This window comes from Symphalangus syndactylus, chromosome 17 (assembly GCF_028878055.3).
Source record: "Symphalangus syndactylus isolate Jambi chromosome 17, NHGRI_mSymSyn1-v2.1_pri, whole genome shotgun sequence".
In the NCBI taxonomy this organism is placed as follows: Eukaryota; Metazoa; Chordata; class Mammalia; order Primates; family Hylobatidae; genus Symphalangus; species Symphalangus syndactylus.
Genome location: NC_072439.2, coordinates 45,464,203 through 45,484,236, shown reverse-complemented (window position 1 = coordinate 45,484,236; position 20,034 = coordinate 45,464,203). Strand labels below are relative to the sequence as shown.

At 38.9% G+C, this 20,034-nt stretch overlaps 1 protein-coding gene across 9 annotated transcripts in view; it reads right to left on the bottom strand.

The window, feature by feature from the left end:
- Positions 1-2,195: 2,195 nt before the first annotated feature.
- Positions 2,196-20,034, bottom strand: part of TMEM117 (transmembrane protein 117) — a 610,505-nt gene continuing 592,666 nt past the window's right edge. For all 9 annotated transcript variants that reach the window (XM_063620186.1, XM_055249767.2, XM_055249766.2 and 6 more), the window contains one exon: positions 2,196-3,931. In XM_063620186.1, coding sequence (XP_063476256.1) covers positions 3,285-3,931 — 647 coding nt within the window. In that variant the 3' untranslated portion in view covers positions 2,196-3,284. The remainder of the gene's footprint in view (positions 3,932-20,034) is intronic.

The window sequence follows — 20,034 nt, the reverse complement described above, 5'->3', positions numbered from 1 at the left end:
TTAAAGGTAAGGGCTGGATAATAGGTCAGAGTTGGGTTCCGAGGAACAAAGCTCGAAGAAATCAGGCCAGATAGAGTAGTGAGCCAAGTCAGTCTCAGAGGGAAAAACCAATGTAAGCATAATACACTACTTGTAGCTGCCTAAGCATGAGTTGAAATTTAAAATAAGGGTCAGTTCAGTGAAGACAGATGAGAAGCAATGGCAGGGTACTGAGGTCTTAGCTTAATGTCAGATAATCCAGTTGGCCTCCTGAATTATCAGTTATAGAGACAGGATTTATTAGCATTGTCTTTCTCATATTTCATATTGGGCTGTGTTGGTGACCCATGGGGAACCCAAATAATGTGATAAAATTGCTTATGGAGCCCAGTGGTGAGCTGCCATGTATTGACTCCCTCCTTCAAATCTGAATGCCTGTGTTGGACTTCTTTCCACTGTACTGTCAGCGAGTGGTGCAGTGTTTTTGTACATTACTTGTGTGAAATCTGATGCTACAAAAATAAAAAAAATTTGTACCTGGTTGACTCTTAGGGCAGATGGAGAAGAAATAATTCTTAACATTTTAAATAGCATTTGCTGGTGATCTCAGCTATGCTAAAATATAAGGTAACATAAGTAGCTACCATGGGGAGAAAATGGGGTAACTAATTATGATTATACAATACAAATAGACATGTGGTGATGAGATTTATGTCTAAGTGTATATTATCAGGCACAAATTCATAGTGTTTATTTAATTTTCCATTTAAACTACTAATGAAGTACTTTATAAATGTAGGATACTGAAATTATGTCAAATTAGTTCAAATTCTGCACTGTGTGGAAGAAAGTACTGTAATTACTGAACAGTAGAAATATAATTGTTTATAGTACTTAAGCATCACTGCAATTAAGACATCACATTTGTTAAGCTTTCTTTAGAATCTGTGCTTAGTAATTTTTTAAATCCTTTTTTTTTAACTTCAATTTCTGAGATTGCTACACATATCTTTTTAAAATGTCCTTAATAGTTTAAAAGTCTTGGTATTCAAAAAGCTCTGTAGAGTCTCAGTCTATTTGTATGACTCAGGATTCAAGACTGAATGTGAATGGATTTAATTTTTACTTTATTTCATTTTAGTATCTTTACTTGGTATAAATGCAATATCCAAAAAAGGCAGCAAAAGAAGAAAGTAGATCCATATGTAGGTAAGAAAAGGTCACTATCAGTATTTACAATTCAACAGTGGAAGCCTTAGAAGGCTGAAGTCTTGTTTGACTATTAAAATGTCCTTGGAAATTATTCCATTTGTTACTAAATTTATGAAAACTTTAAATATATATTTTCATTTTTTTAATAGTTTTTCTAGCTAATCCCTAGAAACACATAAACATGTTGTTCTAGGTTTGTTATTTTTTTCTCTTACTTCTGCTAATTAGATTTTCTCATTAAAACATTTTCCATTAATACCCATGTAAAAATTCTCAAATAATATTTTTATAAGACATGCATATTGATAATAAACATCTACTTTCTAAATCAACTTCTTTCATCATTCTACAACACAATGACTTTCAGAATAAATAAAAATGTGGTACTAGGTGTTATTATTTACATGTCCCAGAGCTAAAAGTTGAATGTTCTAGGCTGCCAAAATTTAGTAATAGCTAGTGTTGCCACCTATCAGACATAACATGGTAAGTTCCTTTAGACAGTATGGGCAATGGGTTACTATATAGTGAGCTTGATCTCTGCATTTGTGTGTGTGTGTGTGTGTGTCAGATATGTTTATGATTCTAAGTAGCACCATGCATGGCTATTAAAGGTAAAAGTAACAGCAGGGGCATGGTTCCAAATACTTAGTAAAGATGTTTATTAAAGCTGGCTCTCGAGTGACAGATAAATGCATAGTTCTATTATGCATGCTGAATTCAGTATGATGCAAGCTTAAAAGCAGATAGATCAAAACGAGAGATTTAAAAAATCATAAAAAATGCAGCTATGTCAGTGTGTGACAAGAAAATAATTTTTCCTTAAAAGTGATCTCCCCTCACCCCCTCAAGAAACGTAACCACAATTTATGGAACAAAATTGAGAGCAAGTTGGCAGTGTGCCTTTTCTTAACTTGCCTGGCATCAAGCTTTAAAAACCCCATGTAAATGGACTTTTCTTAAGCCAAGATACAATTAAACAAAAAACCACATCACATAATCACTGCTGTATAATTCTTATTTATTAATGTGCAATATTTAGTTCTTAAAAAACAAAAACAAAAAACACACACGCAAAACAAGACATTAAACAAATTCTTTCATGCACGGCTTCTCTACCTGACAAGGTTCCGCTGCATGATTTTTTGAGGAGTTCCCTTGCTCGGGGTTGGCATATGTTTTTCAGTTTTCACTATCCAGAGCCATATTTGCAGAAAGATATACGAATATTGTAAATGGTGGGCTGTGCTGCTCTCACATGATGAAAGCTTCAGTTCCTTGGTTGTCTGGGGCTTTGTGTAAATGCCAATAAGTTTGAGAGTTCACCCAAATGTGTCTCCTAACCTTTGTTCCCAAAGGTGAAGGGCAGGATTTTTAATCAAGTAGCAATTTATCTTTAATTAGGAAAACATAATTAGGTATTATCACCTAATTGCAATTACTGGTGGAAGAAAGTCACATTTCACGAGTAGTGACCCATGTTGGGTTATAGATCTCCTATTACTGAATTTTGCATCTGTATTTGTATTTGGCAGACAGCCAATAAAAATTAAAAGGTGATCAACATATTTCTCTGCAGTCCAGTTGTCAAAGTCACCAACTCTGCTGCTGAATAAGAAACCAAGAGATACTTCCTGAGTCACATTTAGCTATTTCTGTTTTCTGCTCAGACATCAAGTGTAGATCAAAACAGTTGTATACAAAACACCCATGTGAAATAGGTTAGGTAACTGTTCCACACTTCATTTCTGGTACAGTTAAAAACAACAGTTTAATGTCTCAAGGCACCACTATGGTTGAACATCAGATACATGGGTCATCAGCTAATCTTCTACTATGCTGTAAAGTCAGTAATAGCTTGTGCAATCGTGAAAAGCAATCTCTAGAGGACTGTTAAGTATACAGTAGGCACGTGTATTATAATACAAATAGAAAACAATGAATCCTAGAAAAAGCATGTTGAGCACCGTTGTGGCATTGTTCATAGTTTTACCTAACACTACGTAAACCTTACATATACAAAAGGAAAGACTAAATTTTTAAAGTTACACTCAAGGTTGCTTTTTGTGCTATCTCCAAGTCTGTCTCCGAGTCTAGTTCGTAGGTGTACTTTTAGAAGTCGTTGGGTCTTGATCAGCTTCTGTTGCACTAGTAGATTCATTCAACTGTGAGCTCAAGTTTTCCGAGGTTAGGTGGGAAGACTTGTAGACGATCTCATTGAAGTCAGACCTGATGCAAACCAAAGAAGGGTCATTCAAGGGGTCTTCTACTGAAGCCCGGGTGTTTTCTCGAGTGATTCCCATGTCTTTGCTATGTTCTGATGGAGATTTTCTTTTCATGCGAGTGTAAGTTTTGTCTTGATTCTCCATGCGTGGCTCATTTTTCAAAAATCGTCCAAAGAACCAAATAAAGAATCCAAACCACACAAAGGCTATCAGGCTTGGAACAAAGGCCAGACACTTGACATCAAGACTGGCTCCTATGAACCTGCTGTGTAAGAACATGTCTCCCTCAACATATGTTTTATTAGTCCGAGGGTTAGTGTGATTGGACCTCCATTCCCAGGATAGCTTGGTTCTGTTCAAATCTTTTAAACTTTCTGAGTCTTTCACTGTATATATCTTCTGCCCTGGGCCGATATATTGTCCATATTCATGAGGTTTATAAAATATTTGGTTCTTCCACATATTAAGATCCAAAATCAAGACGAGGAAGATAATTCCATAGTTAAACCATTTGCCTGCATTAGAAAAGAAATACTGCATTAATCAAAGGGCCATAAAATTGCAATAAGGTTTTCTACAATAAAATGAGGATAATGGTATAATAGCATCAATTGTTAATGTTTTAGACTGGTTAACAATTAATTTTTTGACAGTGCTGTGCTGCCATTAAGTGAATTGGCAAAGGGAATTTACTAAATGGATTCTGGGCATATGAAAACACAACTGTAGGTGCCTGAGCCAGTAATTTATGGCATTTATACTAACAAGATTAAGTCTCCTTGTTTTATAGGCACCACAGCTATACTCAAATTTGGTTCCATGTAGGTTATCCTCTAGAACATTTCAATTAATGTGAAAAACAAAGTCTAATGAAATTCTTAGAAAAGTTCAATGTATGATTGAACATCTCTTACAGTTTTATAATTATGTCTGGGCAAGAAATAAATCATTTTGCAATGCAAGCACAGCAGTATATCAAATGAATTCATATTGCTGTTTGTAGGTGACCTGTTGATTAAACCATTAGTTCATGTGATTCAGATCAATAATCCTTGAGCATTCATTTCAAGACTTTAAAAATAATTGCATCAAATGCTCATTGAACAAAATGCATTTATCAGACATAAATGTAACCATACCTTATGAACTGCTTGAAAAGATATATTTGAGGAGATTGCAACTACTATTTCTCTTTTTAATATTTAAAATCTTATATAAATACAATATTTAATGATCTATTATCAAATGATATTTTTACATTTGCAAATGGAAAGAATGTGGAAAAACTTTTCAGGTATACTAGAGTCCATTATAATTTTTATTATGATTTCTACAAATGGACAAAAGGTGAAAAAACTTTCGAGTGATACTAGATTCTATTATAATTTTTTATTATAAGTTATTGCAAGTTTTACAGCATCATGTATATTATAAAAATATAGTAATACCTGCCTCATAGGTTTGCTGTAGCAAGTTAGGGGACGTATGTACCAGGTTCCAGAAGCTTTAGTTATAATAATTTTATGTATTATGCCAAAACATTTTTCTTTTGTATTTGAAGTAATACTATTTAACGTTATTGTTACTGCTTCATATGATGATGTATTTGGCAATATATAGTCTAACAAAATATCTAGCTACATAAGAATATAAAAGACATAACTGTGAGGAGTTTAGGAAAGTATTTTATCATCATAATTACATATTTTATTAAAGCTCCTATTATATGTAAGGCTAAATACTTTTAATCCTGGCTCCAAAATTACTAGCTGTGTGATCTTGAGCCAGTTGTTAAATTCTCTAAAGCCCAGTTTCTTTACATGCAGAAAATAATAGTATTTATTAAAGTTGTCAGAATTTCGTGCGATTACTGGATGCTAAGGACAGTGCCTGGTACATAATAGGGGCCCAGTAATTGCTATAATTATCATCATGAAAGCCTTGCCTAAACCATGATAATTTTTTTATTTGCATGAGAAGGTGCAACTTGCTCCTCTATGAAGAGAGCTTACCTAAACTATATGAAGAGAAACAGTAACTCTGCTTGTCCTGACATTGTTCAGCTATACAGAGTTTATAATATTTGAAATGAAAACTCTTGCCTGAATGATTTTTTTGGGCATACCCAACTGGAAAGTAATTTTGAACATTGGGAATGTTGTCTCAGATATGATAAAATATTTATAGCATCTGGTGCTGTTAAGTTCAAGCCACTCATGAGATCTTCAAAACTAAACCTGGTTCATACTAAGGATCAACCATAATAGACTCTGTGTAGAACACACTGGTAGATGCTGAAGACATATGTCTCTGCCTTTCAGAAAGGAATTCATCATCTTGTTAGGGGAACAGGACAGAGATCAACAGATTAATAAGAGGCTACATCTGAGAGGTGCCAAATGAGTGATACAAACCATAAATGCTGTAAATATTGAGGAAATGGAAAAAAAAACTGAAGGATACTTTCTGCAGGAAAGATTTTGAGGAAGCAACAATTCATGTGGTCCTTGAAGAACAAGCAGTACAGAAAACAGTTTGGAAAATTTTGTGTTTATTTTCGTTTATGCTTTCAGTACGTTGTAGATAGAACAGCATATATAAAAAGATGAGACGACATGGAAGAAAGAGGCTGAGGGGAGAGAAAAGGAAAAGAATGGAGATTATTGTAGAAAAAGGCAAGAAAGGGATGAGAAACAGGAGAAATGAAAAAGTTCAGAGATTCTTATCCAGTATTGAGGAGACACTAATCTGTAGATTCCATGACAGAAAGCGAGTTGAAGGAGGGGCTTTGGGTTCCCCTCTGTTGTAGGAGCTTTATATTTATTCTCTTGCTGTCTGTACATGTTACAAAGCCAGACCAGATGGTGGGGGAAGAGGTCCTTGTGCTTGTATGACTGATCACCAACTCCTTTTAAAATTCTTATTTTCCTTTTGAGACAGTGTCTCACTCTGTTGCAAGGCTGGAGCACAGGGGTGCAATTATAGCTCACTGCAGCCTTGAACTCCGAGACAAAAGCAATCTTCCTGCCTCAGCTTCCCAGGTAGCTAGAACTACAAGCTTAAGTCACTATACCTGGTTCCCACTACTTTCTTGACTCCCAAAGGTTTCTTTTCTCCCAAAGAACTTTTTCCAGCACTATTCAATTATTTTTCTACCAAGTGAATAGTGCTGGGTCAGTTTGACCACTAAACTTGAACACCCAAGGGTCACTTTTTATTATTTCTCATGTGTCCTGATGTCTGAACATTTAGATGGGGTGGAGAAGGAGCAAATTAAAACTGTGTGGCCTAACATGAGTTAACGGATAGCATCACCTACTCCAACACATCTTTACTGGTTTGTAAAAGGGAGCACCATGGCAACAAAGCTGCAGGCTGGAAATCAGCAGATGGGCATCTCATCCCAACACTAAACTTAAAGCATATGACCTTGGGTAACCTGTTTAACCTCTCTAGACCATGGCTATTCTATTTTCAAATTGAGAAAACTGAACTAGATGCCTTCCAGTTCCATAATTCTGCCCTCCTCCCCCAAATCTGTCTACTTATTGGTCATGTATGGAATCCAATTTTTTATTCTGTGAAATGGAGAATAATACCAGTGTAACTACCTCAAAGGATTATTTGTGAGGATAAAATGAGATGTTGTGTTGGAACATTCTCTGAAATACATTGTTTGCCAAAAATGTAGGGTGGTATTATTTCTCCAATTTGTTTCTCTACTTCTTCAATCCAGACAATATAGGATCTTGGTGATGGAATAGAGGGAGAGAAGGACATACAAGGATTATAACAAAGATATATCCTAAAAGTGATCACATTATCTAATTTTTCTGTTGGGATAAAACAGTATGCATTACTAAATACCAACACTAACAGGAAGATGACATGGGATCAGTTATCCAAGAGGACTCAGTGTGTGGCTCCATGTAAATATGCTTTGTGAATCAGCATATTTAACATGTTAAAAATCCTTAGCAATTAGTAGTTTGTCTACTGCTCGCAGTAGTATTGGCCCTGAGGAAAGACCTTTTATATCTATGAATTTTGAAGCTAAAAAACAGGGGATCGTGTCCCTACCTCTCCCCCACAGAAGACAGGCCATGTGGGGGTGGGGAAGTGCAGAGGGGAAGGGATGCAGTGAGCCAGGCTGCCTATTCATATCACATTTCTCTTCTTCTCCCTCCTGCAGATGCAGCAGCCTCCTTCTCTCACTCAGCTGAAACTTGAAGCTGCTAAAATGGTAGAAAAAAATGGCCCTTTTTATTATTTTTGTTTGTTTGTTTCTGCGCATCTGACATGACCTCTAGTTCATTTATCTGTTTACAGAGGAAGGATGTTCATCTTTCTCTGTCATCCATCTTTCCATTTTTCCCACACACTGTGTCGTTACCTTGGTAATGCTTTCTCCTCCTTAAAAAATTCCTTTTGCCCTATAAGATGTGGCAAAGCAGAAGGTAAAGTCAGGCAGGGCAACCCAACCCCCGTGTTCTTGTCTATAAAGTGAGGGGGTTGAGCTAGATAATCCTTAAGATTTCTTCCCAGCCCTAGAAGTTTCTTTGATGAGTCTGTGAAATAAACATTGCCTAAATCTTAGTGTTTTATGCTGGGCCAGGAAATCTCAACATTAGAGCAAAGAAGATGGAATATACAATTTTAGAAGGAGAAAGGTTTTCTGAAAAAAACTGTATATTCTGAGAAACAGTGTTTACCATAAAAAATAAATTTGAGTCCCTGAAATGACCCAGATAGAAAGGATTTGATTTAAGACAAAAAAGAACAGAATAGAAAGTGCTTCTATAGCCATTTTCCCAAGTGTGTTGTTGTGAATATACAATCGACAGTAACCAGAGGGTTGGTATTTCAGCATTAATCATATGAGAGCTTTCGCATTTTCCCCTGTTGTTTCAACTACATAGCATAATGTAAATCAGCAAGGAGGTAGGGTGAGAATCCATACATTCTTCCTATTAATCTCCTTGTTGAAATACTTCACTATCTCCTCTAATGAGAAATCACTGCATGGTGTTGGTGGGATTACCTCTTTTTTGGTTTTTGGGCTTTTAATGAATCTTACTGGTTGTCAGAGATGATATTATAATGAAAATTTTATCTTTTTACTTTGTGGGAGTTTACAGAATCCGAGGATAGATCATTTTAAAAGGATTCTTCATTAAATATCACCCTCACTTAAATAGCAAATGACAACAATTTGAGGGAAAGTGTTATTTTTTCAACTAAGGAAAAAGACTATAAGGTACTGATAATTCCACCATATAATGAACTTTTCATGACTGAAATATGCAAATATAAAATTTTTAATCTTTTACTCTGCAGAGGTGCCAGTTAGCATTGTGGTTGAGCTGTGCTATGGGCCCCTCTCTACCACAGGGGTGCGATTACTTGGTCAGACTTTGACATCTAGTGCAGGTGTATGGATGTGCAGTTAAGCTCCCCAAAGTCGTTCAGCAACCATCATGGGACAGCACAAAACCATGGCCTTGAAGAAGATGAATTTTGGATAAGTAAAAGAAATACGCAATTTGTTGTATCAGTCTTCTTGGCCATCCATATTCAATCTCCCCTCATTCCAGATGTGAGCAGTAAAAACAGGGCTCACAAGTTAGCATCTCTTCATGTCTCTCCCTAGGCAATTTAGGGATATCTAGAAACCACATTAAGTGCTTGGGTTATGAGGAGGCCATTTAGTAAACTGAAAATATTTACTTTTTAATTTGTGAAGTAGTCATAATTATTTGAGTTATCAAAGTACCTTCTTAAGACTTAAAAACAAACTGATACAACTTCTCAAAGTGCCTCTCTTGTCACTGTTACTTCCTAAGTGGGAGACTATTTCTTAGGAAGCAATCCAATGTGACGAGTACAGGTAGGAACGTGTGATCATAAACATAGAAAGAAGAAGACAAGTGGTTATACTGAATTTGATGACCATCAGACTATGACTTTCTTGAGATGGGGAACTGTGTCATGTTCATTTCTGTGTTCTCCAGATACCAACTAATTTTTGACACATATTAACTCAGAAAAATATCTGTTAACCAACTCGTAAACTCTGAGACAATGTGCCCAGAAAAATACGAAAAGAGAAGTTTTAGCATTTCAAATAAAATGCATGTCATAATTATCTGATGAATTCCACGATATAGCTAAAATTGGATATAATCTGAAAAACTGTGAAAAGCAAAATGTTCATGTTTCAAGGATTATGAATAATTATATATTTCAAGTCCTTCCTCTGGCTCTGAAGACAGTTCCTAAAGGGCATGTAAGTTTTATTACAAAGGTGCTCACGTATGTACAAATGAAGACAGGATACCTCAGGGTGGGCAGGGCAGACACTCAGGGCCAGCAAGAACTGACAGGCCATGGGCAAAATGATGGCCCAGAAGAAGATGAGTTTTGGACAAATAAAAGGAATTGCTGCTTTATATAGAAGTAAACACAGTTAACTCTTAAGAGCTGAAAATGAAAACTGCTTGAGGAGAGGTTTGGAAAGAGAGGAGCAAGAGGTCTTTGTGTACTTTGGATAAATTCATGATCTTCAGGGACTTTCTGTGTATACAGGATGCATCACATTTCCTTGTAACAAGTCCCTTGCTAATTTTGCCAGACAGAACATCCTGCTGGAGGAACCACTGGCCTTGCCCTCCCCAGCCTTCTCATGGCCTGATTCATACAGGAGAGCTCTTTAAAAAAACCAATCTCTGGGAACTCACTCATTTGCTAGAAATCATGCACCTATGAAAATAAAATCCTTCATTTTTAATCATTATTTTCCACATTCTCACCATTGTAAAACACCTGTACCCTCACACAACACAGGAAACTGAAATAGAACAGACACTACACAGGCTTGTTTACTTCTACACGTTCCATTTTTGCTGAAAGGGTTCCCGGGGGCATCATCGTGCCAACAGCGTGAATTCTTTTCTCAAGGCTGCACAGGCCTTCCTTCTGGCCTTTTGCCCAACCCCCTCCTGATTTACTCAGATGATGGCCACCAATGGGACACTTCCTTTGTCTGGCTGCGATGACAGATGGCAGAGCTTCCACCGGGATTGGCATTAATAGGACTCAGAGGAGCTTCCGAGACTGAATTGAGAGGCCATTCCTCTCTCACCTCCAGAGATTTAGTACATTGCATTTTCAATCCATCTATGCACTTACCTTATAGGTAAAGGGGAATAGGGCAGAGAAGATCATTATACAGTTGCTTTTAGCATTTACTTTTAGGAGGAGAACAATGAACTTGGGCTAAAAGTACCAGTGTGACTTAATCACTAACCATTTATTCCCTTTGTTACTGAAGTCCAAATTCTAAGAAAAAATATATTTTAAAACACTCTTGGATAGAAATGATTTATTTTTATAAGCTGTAGCCCAGCTTATAAAATGAAAGCTCATACATACTGCAGCAAGCCATCTGTCAAGGGGGATCCAGATGAGCTAAACAGATGCAATAATTCAAGTTATTTCTGACATGCGTAAATAAAACTAGCTTGGAATCAGGATTAAAAAAATACTCAAATCCTAAATGCTTTTAAAATGTCAATGGGAACTCATCAGTGTCAGATAACCCTCTACATACAGAGTATTTCATTGGGAGAGAGAATTTTGCATTCTTAGCTTTCTCCTTTTTAAGGACTCAGGACAGCAGATAAGAGTAGAGAACTCAGAATAGCGGGGAAGTGGCAAAAGGGCACCCTCTCAAGCTACCCAGAATTTCTGAATTAAATAAAAAAGACAATCTCTGGCCAGATGAAAGGAAAAGCTTTAAGTAAAAAACAGTGAAAGCTTACTGAATGCTTACTACATGGCAGGCAGCGTCGTAAGTGCCTTACATATATTAATTTAATTCTCACAACAACCCTATGGGATAAGTATTATTACTGTGTCCATTAAATAGATGAGAAACTGAGTCTCTGAAGGGTTAAGGAACTCGATGAGGACCATACCACCAGTAAGTAGCAAAGCTAGAGCCCATGTATCCAGCCTCTTTGCTCCATTGCTTCAGTGTATGCTGGATGTCTTTTTCTAGATCACAGGGACATGGTAGATTGGGGCCAAGGTGGAGTCAACTTTTGACTCAGGAGACCTTTCATGGACCTTGTCCAGGCTCTTCTAGCGCAGAACAAACAAAGCAGATAAAGCAAAAGAGGGAGCCATCTGGGGTTCTATAGGTTCCCTTCCCATCCCTGGCTCCAGCTTCCTCTGTGGTCACTCAGACCAGCACCTTTCCCCAATCATAGTCTCCCCTGCTGGCCCCAGCTCTAAAATTTCAGCTCCTAGGAGGACTCTATCATGTGCCTTTCTCCCTGGTCATCCCACTACTATTGAATTTGCATTCTACCCCTTGGCTTTTGATTTTAACAAACAGCTGCACATGAAAACAAATTAAAGCTGAGATAAGAGGAATTCTAACTATAGAAAATGTCTCTCAGCAGCAGTGTGTCTCAAAGAGCAGTCCTCTGCCAGCCAGCAGACGTATCACTTGCCATGCTTGACAGAAGGGTGGATTCCAAGTCTGCTGCATACCTCAGGCATCAAATTCTGGAGGTGTGGCTAATGCAGCTGTCTTTTAAATAAGCTCTCCAGGTGATTCTAATACACATTAACGTTTGTCATCCCCTGATGCATCTAGAGGGGTTTATGCTTAATAACCCCAGTGGTGACACTATATTTAGTTATCAAGGAAAGCACTGAAGTCTCCATAAAAAAAGTACCAGGACTTGGAGGAGTTGATCAGGAAGCCAGAATTTGTAGTTCACATGGAAATTTGTAGGCTACTAACTATTGAGAATATTGAAATGCAGCATGTAGCACAGTATTTTGGAAATTTTACCTAGGTTTCCACAGAAACAATTGTCTTACAAATGTAGTCAGGTAAAGTAAAAAGCCCTTCACAGAAGACTAGATGCTACTCTGGGGTGGCCTCAACAATCTCTTCAGCCAATTAACAAAACAGAGAGAGTAAAAGAAACAGAACAAAAGCAAGAGAGAAAAGCTCAGACTGGTGGAGCCAAGATGGCCGAATAGGAAGAGCTCCGGTCTACAGCTCCCAGCCTGAGCGACACAGAAGACGGGTGATTTCTGCATTTCTGTTTGAGGTACCTGTTTCATCTCACTAGGGAGTGCCAAACAAACAGTGGGTGCAGGACAGTCGGTGAAGCACACTGTGCGTGAGCCGAAGCGGGGCGAGGCATTGCCTCACTCAGGAAGCACAAGGGGTCAGGGAGTTCCCTTTCCTAGTCAAAGAAAGGGGTAACAGACGGCACCTGGAATATCAGGTCAGTCCCACCCTAATACTGCGCTTTTCCAATGGGCCTGGAAAATGGCACACTAGGAGATTGTGTCCCACACCTGGCTCGGAGGGTCCTATGCCCACGGAGTCTCGCTGATTGCTAGCACAGCAGTCTGAGATCAAACTGCAAGGCGGCAGTGAGGCTGGGGGAGGGGCGCCCACCATTGCCCAGGCTTGCTTAGGTAAACAAAGCAGCCAGGAAGCTCCAACTGGGTGGAGCCCACCACAGCTCAAAGAGGCCTGCCTGCCTCTGTAGGCTCCACCTGTGGGGGCAGGGCACAGACAAACAAAAATGCAGCAGGAACCTCCACAGACTTAAATGTCCCTGTCTGACTGACAGCTTTGAAGAGAGTAGTGGTTCTCCCAGCACGCAGCTAGAGATCTGAGAACGGACAGACTGCCTCCTAAAGTGGGTCCCTCACCCCCGAGCAGCCTAACTGGGAGGCAACCCCCCCAGTAGGGACAGACTAACACCTCACTCGGCCGGGTACTCCTCTGAGACAAAACTTCAAGAGGAACGATCAGACAGCTGAATTTGTGGTCTCACGAAAATCCGCTGTTCTGCAGCCACCGCTGCTGACACCCAGCCAAACAAGGTCTGGAGTGGACCTCTAGTAAACTCCAACAGACTTGCAGCTGAGGGTCCTGTCTGGTAGAAGGAAAACTAACAAACAGAAAGGACATCCACACCAAAAACCCATCTGTACATCACCATCATCAAAGACCAAAAGTAGATAAAACCACAAAGATGGGGAAAAAAACAGAGCAGAAAAACTGGAAACTCTAAAAAGCAGAGCACCTCTCCTCCTCCAAAGGGACGCAGTTCCTCACCAGCAACGGAACAAAGCTGGATGGAGGATGACTTTGACGAGTTGAGAGAAGAAGGCTTCAGACGATCAAACTACTCTGAGCTACGGGAGGAAATTCAAAACAATAGCAAAGAAGCTAAAAACTTTGAAAAAAATTAGAAGAATGGATAACTAGAATAACCAATGGAGAGAAGGGCTTAAAGGAGCTGATGGAGCTGAAAGCCAAGTTTCGAGAACTACGTGAAGATTGCAGAAGCCTCAGTAGCAGATGCGATCAACTGGAAGAAAGGGTATCGCTGATGGAAGATGAAATGAATGAAATGAAGCGAGAAGGGAAGTTTAGAGAAAAAAGAATAAAAAGAAATGAACAAAGCCTCCAAGAAATTTGGGACTATGTGAAAAGACCAAACCTACGTCTGATTGGTGTACCTGAAAATGACGGGGAGAATGGAACCAAGTTGGAAAACACTCTGCAAGATATTATCCAGGAGAACTTCCCCAATCTAGCAAGGCAGGCCAACATTCAGATTCAGGAAATAATACAGAGAACGCCACAAAGATACTCCTCGAGAAGAGCAACTCCAAGACACATAATTGTCAGATTCACCAAAGTTGAAATGAAGGAAAAAATGTTAAGGGCAGCCAGAGAGAAAGGTCGGGTTACCCACAAAGGGAAGCCCATCAGACTAACAGCTGATCTCTCGGCAGAAACTCTACAAGCCAGAAGAGAGTGGGGGCCGATATTCAACATTCCTAAAGAATTTTCAACCCAGAATTTCATATCCAACCAAACTAAGCTTCATAAGTGAAGGAGAAATAAAATACTTTACAGACAAGCAAACGCTGAGTGATTTTGTCACCACCAGGCCTGCCCTAAAAGAGCTCCTGAAGGAAGCACTAAACATGGAAAGGAACAACCAGTACCAGCCCCTGCAAAAACATGCCAAATTGTAAAGACCATCGAGGCTAGGAAGAAACTGCATCAACTAACGAGCAAAATAATCAACTAACATCATAATGACAGGATCAGATTCACACATAACAATATTAACTTTAAATGTAAATGGGCTAAATGCTCCAATTAAAAGACACAGACTGGCAAACTGGATAAGGAGTCAAGACCCATCAGTGTGCTATATTCAGGAAACCCATCTCACATGCAGAGACACACATAGACTCAAAATAAAGGGATGGAGGAAGATCTATCAAGCAAATGGAAAACAAAAAAAGGCAGGGGTTGCAATCCTAGTCTCTGATAAAATAGACTTTAAACCAACAAAGATCAAAAGAGACAAAGAAGGCCATTACATAATGGTAAAGGGATCAATTCAACAAGAAGAGCTAACTATCCTAAATATATATGCACCCGACACAGGAGCACCCAGCTTCATAGAGCAAGTCCTGAGTGACCTACAAAGGGACTTAAACTCCCACACAATAATAATGGGAGATTTTAACACCCCACTGTCAACATTAGACAGATCAATGAGACAGAAAGTTAACAAGGATATCCAGGAATTGAACTCAGCTCTACACAAAGTGGAACTAATAGACATCTACAGAACTCTCCACCCCAAATCAACAGAATATACATTATTTTCAGCACCACACCACACCTATTCCAAAATTGACCACATAGTTGGAAGTAAAGCTCTCCTCAGCAAATGTAAAAGAACAGAAATTATAACAAACTGTGTCTCAGACCACAGTGCAATCAAACTAGAACTCAGGATTAAGAAACTCACTCAAAACCACTCAACTACATGGAAACTGAACAACCTGCTCCTGAATGACTATTGGGTACATAATGAAATGAAGGCAGAAATAAAGATGTTCTTTGAAACCAACAAGAACAAAGACACAACATACCAGAATCTCTGGGACACGTTCAAAGCAGTGTGTAGAGGGAAGTTTATAGCACTAAATGCCCACAAGAGAAAGCAGGAAAGATCCAAAATTGACACTCTAACATCACAATTAAAAGAACTAGAAAAGCAAGAGCAAACACATTCAAAAGCTAGCAGAAGGCTAGAAATAACTAAAATCAGAGCAGAACTGAAGGAAATAGAGACACAAAAAACCCTTCAAAAAATTAATGAATCCAGGAGCTGGTTTTTTGAAAAGATCAACAAAATTGATAGACCACTAGCAAGACTAATAAAGAAGAAAAGAGAGAAGAATCAAATAGATGCAATAAAAAATGAAAAAGGGGATATCACTACCAATCCCACAGAAATACAATCTACCATCAGAGAATCCTACAAACACCTCTATGCAAATAAACTAGAAAATCTAGAAGAAATGGATAAATTCCTCAACACATACACCCTCCCAAGACTAAACCAGGAAGAAGTTGAATCTCTGAATAGACCAATAATGGGTTCTGAAATTGTGGCAATAATCAATAGCTTACCAACCAAAAAAAGTCCAGGACCTGATGGATTCACAGCCGAATTCTACCAGAGGTACAAGGAGGAACTGGTACCATTCCTTCTGAAACTATTCCAATCGATAGAAAAAGAGGGAATCCTCCCTAACACATTTTATGAAGCCAGCATCGTCCTGATACCAAAGCCTGGCAGAAACATAACCAAAAAAGAGAATTTCAGACCAATATCCTTGATGAACATTGATGCAAAAATCCTCAATAAAATACTGGCAAACCGAATCCAGCAGCACATCAAAAAGCTTATCCACCATGATCAAGTGGGCTTCATCCCTGGGATGCAAGGCTGGTTCAACATACGCAAATCAATAAATGTAATCCAGCATATAAACAGAACCAAAGACAAAAACCACGTGATTATCTCAATAGATGCAGAAAAGGCCTTTGACAAACTCAACAACCCTTCATGCTAAAAACTCTCAATAAATTAGGTATTGATGGGACGTATCTCAAAATAATAAGAGCTATCTATGACAAACCCACAGCCAATATCATACTGAATGGGCAAAAACTGGAAGCATTCCCTTTGAAAACTGGCACAAGACAGGGATGCCCTCTCTCACTGCTCCTATTCAACATAGTGCTGGAAGTTCTGGCCAGAGCAATCAGGCAGGAGAAGGAAACAAAGGGTATTCAATTAGGAAAAGAGGAAGTCAAATTGTCCCTGTTTGCAGATGACATGATTGTATATCTAGAAAACCCCATTGTCTCAGCCCAAAATCTCCTTAAGCTGATTAGCAACTTCAGCAAAGTCTCAGGATACAAAATCAATGTACAAAAATCACAAGCATTCTTGTACACCAATCACAGACAAACAGAGAGCCAAATCATGAGTGAACTCCCATTCACAATTGCTTCAAAGAGAATAAAATACCTAGGAATCCAACTTACAAGGGATGTGAAGGATCTCTTCAAGGAGAACTACAAACCACTGCTCAATAAAATAAAAGAGGATACAGACAAATGGAAGAACATTCCATGCTCATGGGTTGGAAGAATCAATATCGTGAAAATGGCCATACTACCGAAGGTAATTTATAGATTCAATGCCATCCCCATCAAGCTACCAATGACTTTCTTCACAGAATTGGAAAAAACTACTTTAAAGTTCATATGGAACCAAAAAAGAGCCCGCATCGCCACGTCAATCCTAAGCCAAAAGAACAAAGCTGGAGGCATCACGCTACCTGACTTCAAACTATACTGCAAGGGTACAGTAACCAAAACAGCATGGTACTGGTACCACAACAGAGACATAGATCAATGGAACAGAACAGAGCCCTCAGAAATGATGCCGCATATCTACAACTATCTGATCTTTGACAAACCTGACAAAAACAAGAAATGGGGAAAGGATTCCCTATTTAATAAATGGTGCTGGGAAAACTGGCTAGCCATATGTAGAAAGCTGCAACTGGATCCCTTCCTTACACCTTATACAAAAATTAATTCAAGATGGATTAAAGACTTAAATGTTAGACCTAAAACCATTAAAATCCTACAAGAAAACCTAGGCAATACCATTCAGGACATAGGCGTGGGCAAGGACTTCATGTCTAAAACACCAAAAGCAATGGCAACAAAAGCCAAAATTGACAAATGGGATCTAATTAAACTAAAGAGCTTCTGCACAGCAAAAGAGACTACCATCAGAGTGAACAGGCAACCTACAGAATGGGAGAAAATTTTTGCAACCTACTCATGTGACAAAGGGCTAATATCCAGCATCTACAATGAACTCAAACACATTTACAAGAAAAAAACAAACAACCCCATCAAAAAGTGGGCAAAGGACATGAACAGACACTTCTCAAAAGAAGACATTTATGCAGCCAAAAAACACATGAAGAAATGCTCATCATCACTGGCCATCAGAGAAATGCAAATCAAAACCACAGTGAGATACCATCTCACACCAGTTAGAATGGCCATCATTAAAAAGTCAGGAAACAACAGGTGCTGGAGAGGATGTGGAGAAATAGGAACACTTTTACACTGTTGGTGGGACTGTAAATTAGTTCAACCATTGTGGAAGTCAGTGTGGCGATTCCTCAGGGATCTAGAACTAGAAATACCATTTGACCCAGCCATCCCATTACTGGGTATATACCCAAAGGACTATACATCATGGTGCTATAATGACACATGCACACGTATGTTTATTGCGGCACTATTCACAATAGCAGAGTTGGAACCAACCCAAATGTCCAATAACGATAGACTGGATTAAGAAAATGTGGCACATATACACCATGGAATACTATGCAGCCATAAAAAATGATGAGTTCATGTCCTTTGTAGGGACATGGATGAAACTGGAAACCATCGTTCTCAGTAAACTATCGCAAGGACAAAAAACCAAACAAACACCGCATGTTCTCACTCATAGGTGGGAATTGAACAATGAGAACTCATGGACACAGGAAGGGGAACATCGCACTCCGGGGACTGTTGTGAGGTTGGGGGAGGGGAGAGGGACAGCATTAGGAGATATACGTAATGCTAAATGACTAGTTAATGGGTGCAGGAAATCAACATGGCACATGGATGCATATGTAACAAACCTGCACATTGTGCACATGTACCCTAAAACCTAAAGTATAATAAAAAAAAAAAAAAAAAGAAAAGGAAAGCTCAGACTGCTTCAACCTCCAAACCCGTGCCATTTTCCCAGGTATTTTTTATCATGGCTATGTGGATGCATGTGAACAAACTGGGTTACCACAAATTGGATTTAATTTGTTTATGGGGGAGCCCTTCACTCCAAAGTCCTCACCTACCCTAGTTTAGTTTATTTTTTGAGACAGGATTTGGCTCTGTTGCCCAGGATGGAGTACAGTGGTGCCATCAGGGCTCACTGCAGCCTTGACTTCCTGGGCTCAAGAAATCCTCCCACCTCAGCCTCCCAAGTGGCTAGGACCACAGGTGTGTGCCATCATGCCAAGCTAACTTCCTTCCTTCCTTCCTTTCTTCCTTCCCTCCCTCCCTCCTTCCTTTCTTCCCTCCCTCCTCTTTCTTCCTTTCTTTCTGTTTTTTTTTTTTAGAGATGAGGTTTCCCTGTGTTGCCCAGGCTGGTCTCAAACTCCTGGGTTCAAGTGATCCTCCTGACTTGGTCTCCCAAAGTGCCAGGACTATAGGTGCGAGCCACCACATTCAGCCCCTTATTTTATTAATATTTTGAATTTAAGCTCCAGAATCCTCAAAAGCCTTTTTGGCAAGTCCAGACACCCAATTGTTTGCATGGCGCATTTCAGGGAGACGCTCTGATCTCATCTGTGGTCTCTCAGTCAGAAAGGAGACATCCCCAATTATCAACATCAGTTGGGGGAGCTTTTCCAAAGTTCAATTCTCTGGCCCTCACCCAGACCTACTGGATCAAAACATTAGTAATGAAGCCCAACAATCTGTGTATTTATAAAGTTCCCTGATGACCTGGCCATCAGCATCATATGGCAAACAGTGCACCAAAGCCTTAATTACATTACCACTTTCGGGCAAACCGGATTAATATGCAGTCTCTGCTACAAAAGTTTAACTAATCTTTCATCCTTTTAGGTTTTCAGAAAATAATTCTTGGTGGGAAAAGAGTTTTAGTTCAAATGGAAGTCATGTATCTGCTTCTATCTAAATGCACAGTAGGCTTTACCTCAAAGTTAATAACACTGAAGCTTTAGGGACTCTGCGTGCATAGCCCCCTTCCGAGGCACTGAATATAATTTTGAGATGTAATTTTTATATTCATCTTCTTAAACAGAGTATTCTGCATTGTGTAAACTCTGGACACCACAAATCTGAAATCTGTACCATCTATAAATGACAATGTAAATGATAAAGTTATACAAAATAATCCTAAATTAAATATTTTTAGCAGCTCATTTTTTCTCTTACCAACAGGCTCTCCATTTTTTTTTTTTCCTTTTTTAACCTGAAGTTCTGTACTTAAGCAGGATATTTTTGACAAGGCATTCTGATAGTCAGAGACAATATTAGTGCAATGACGGCCTGGGACAAGAGCTGGTAGCAAGAACAGATGGTCTACGC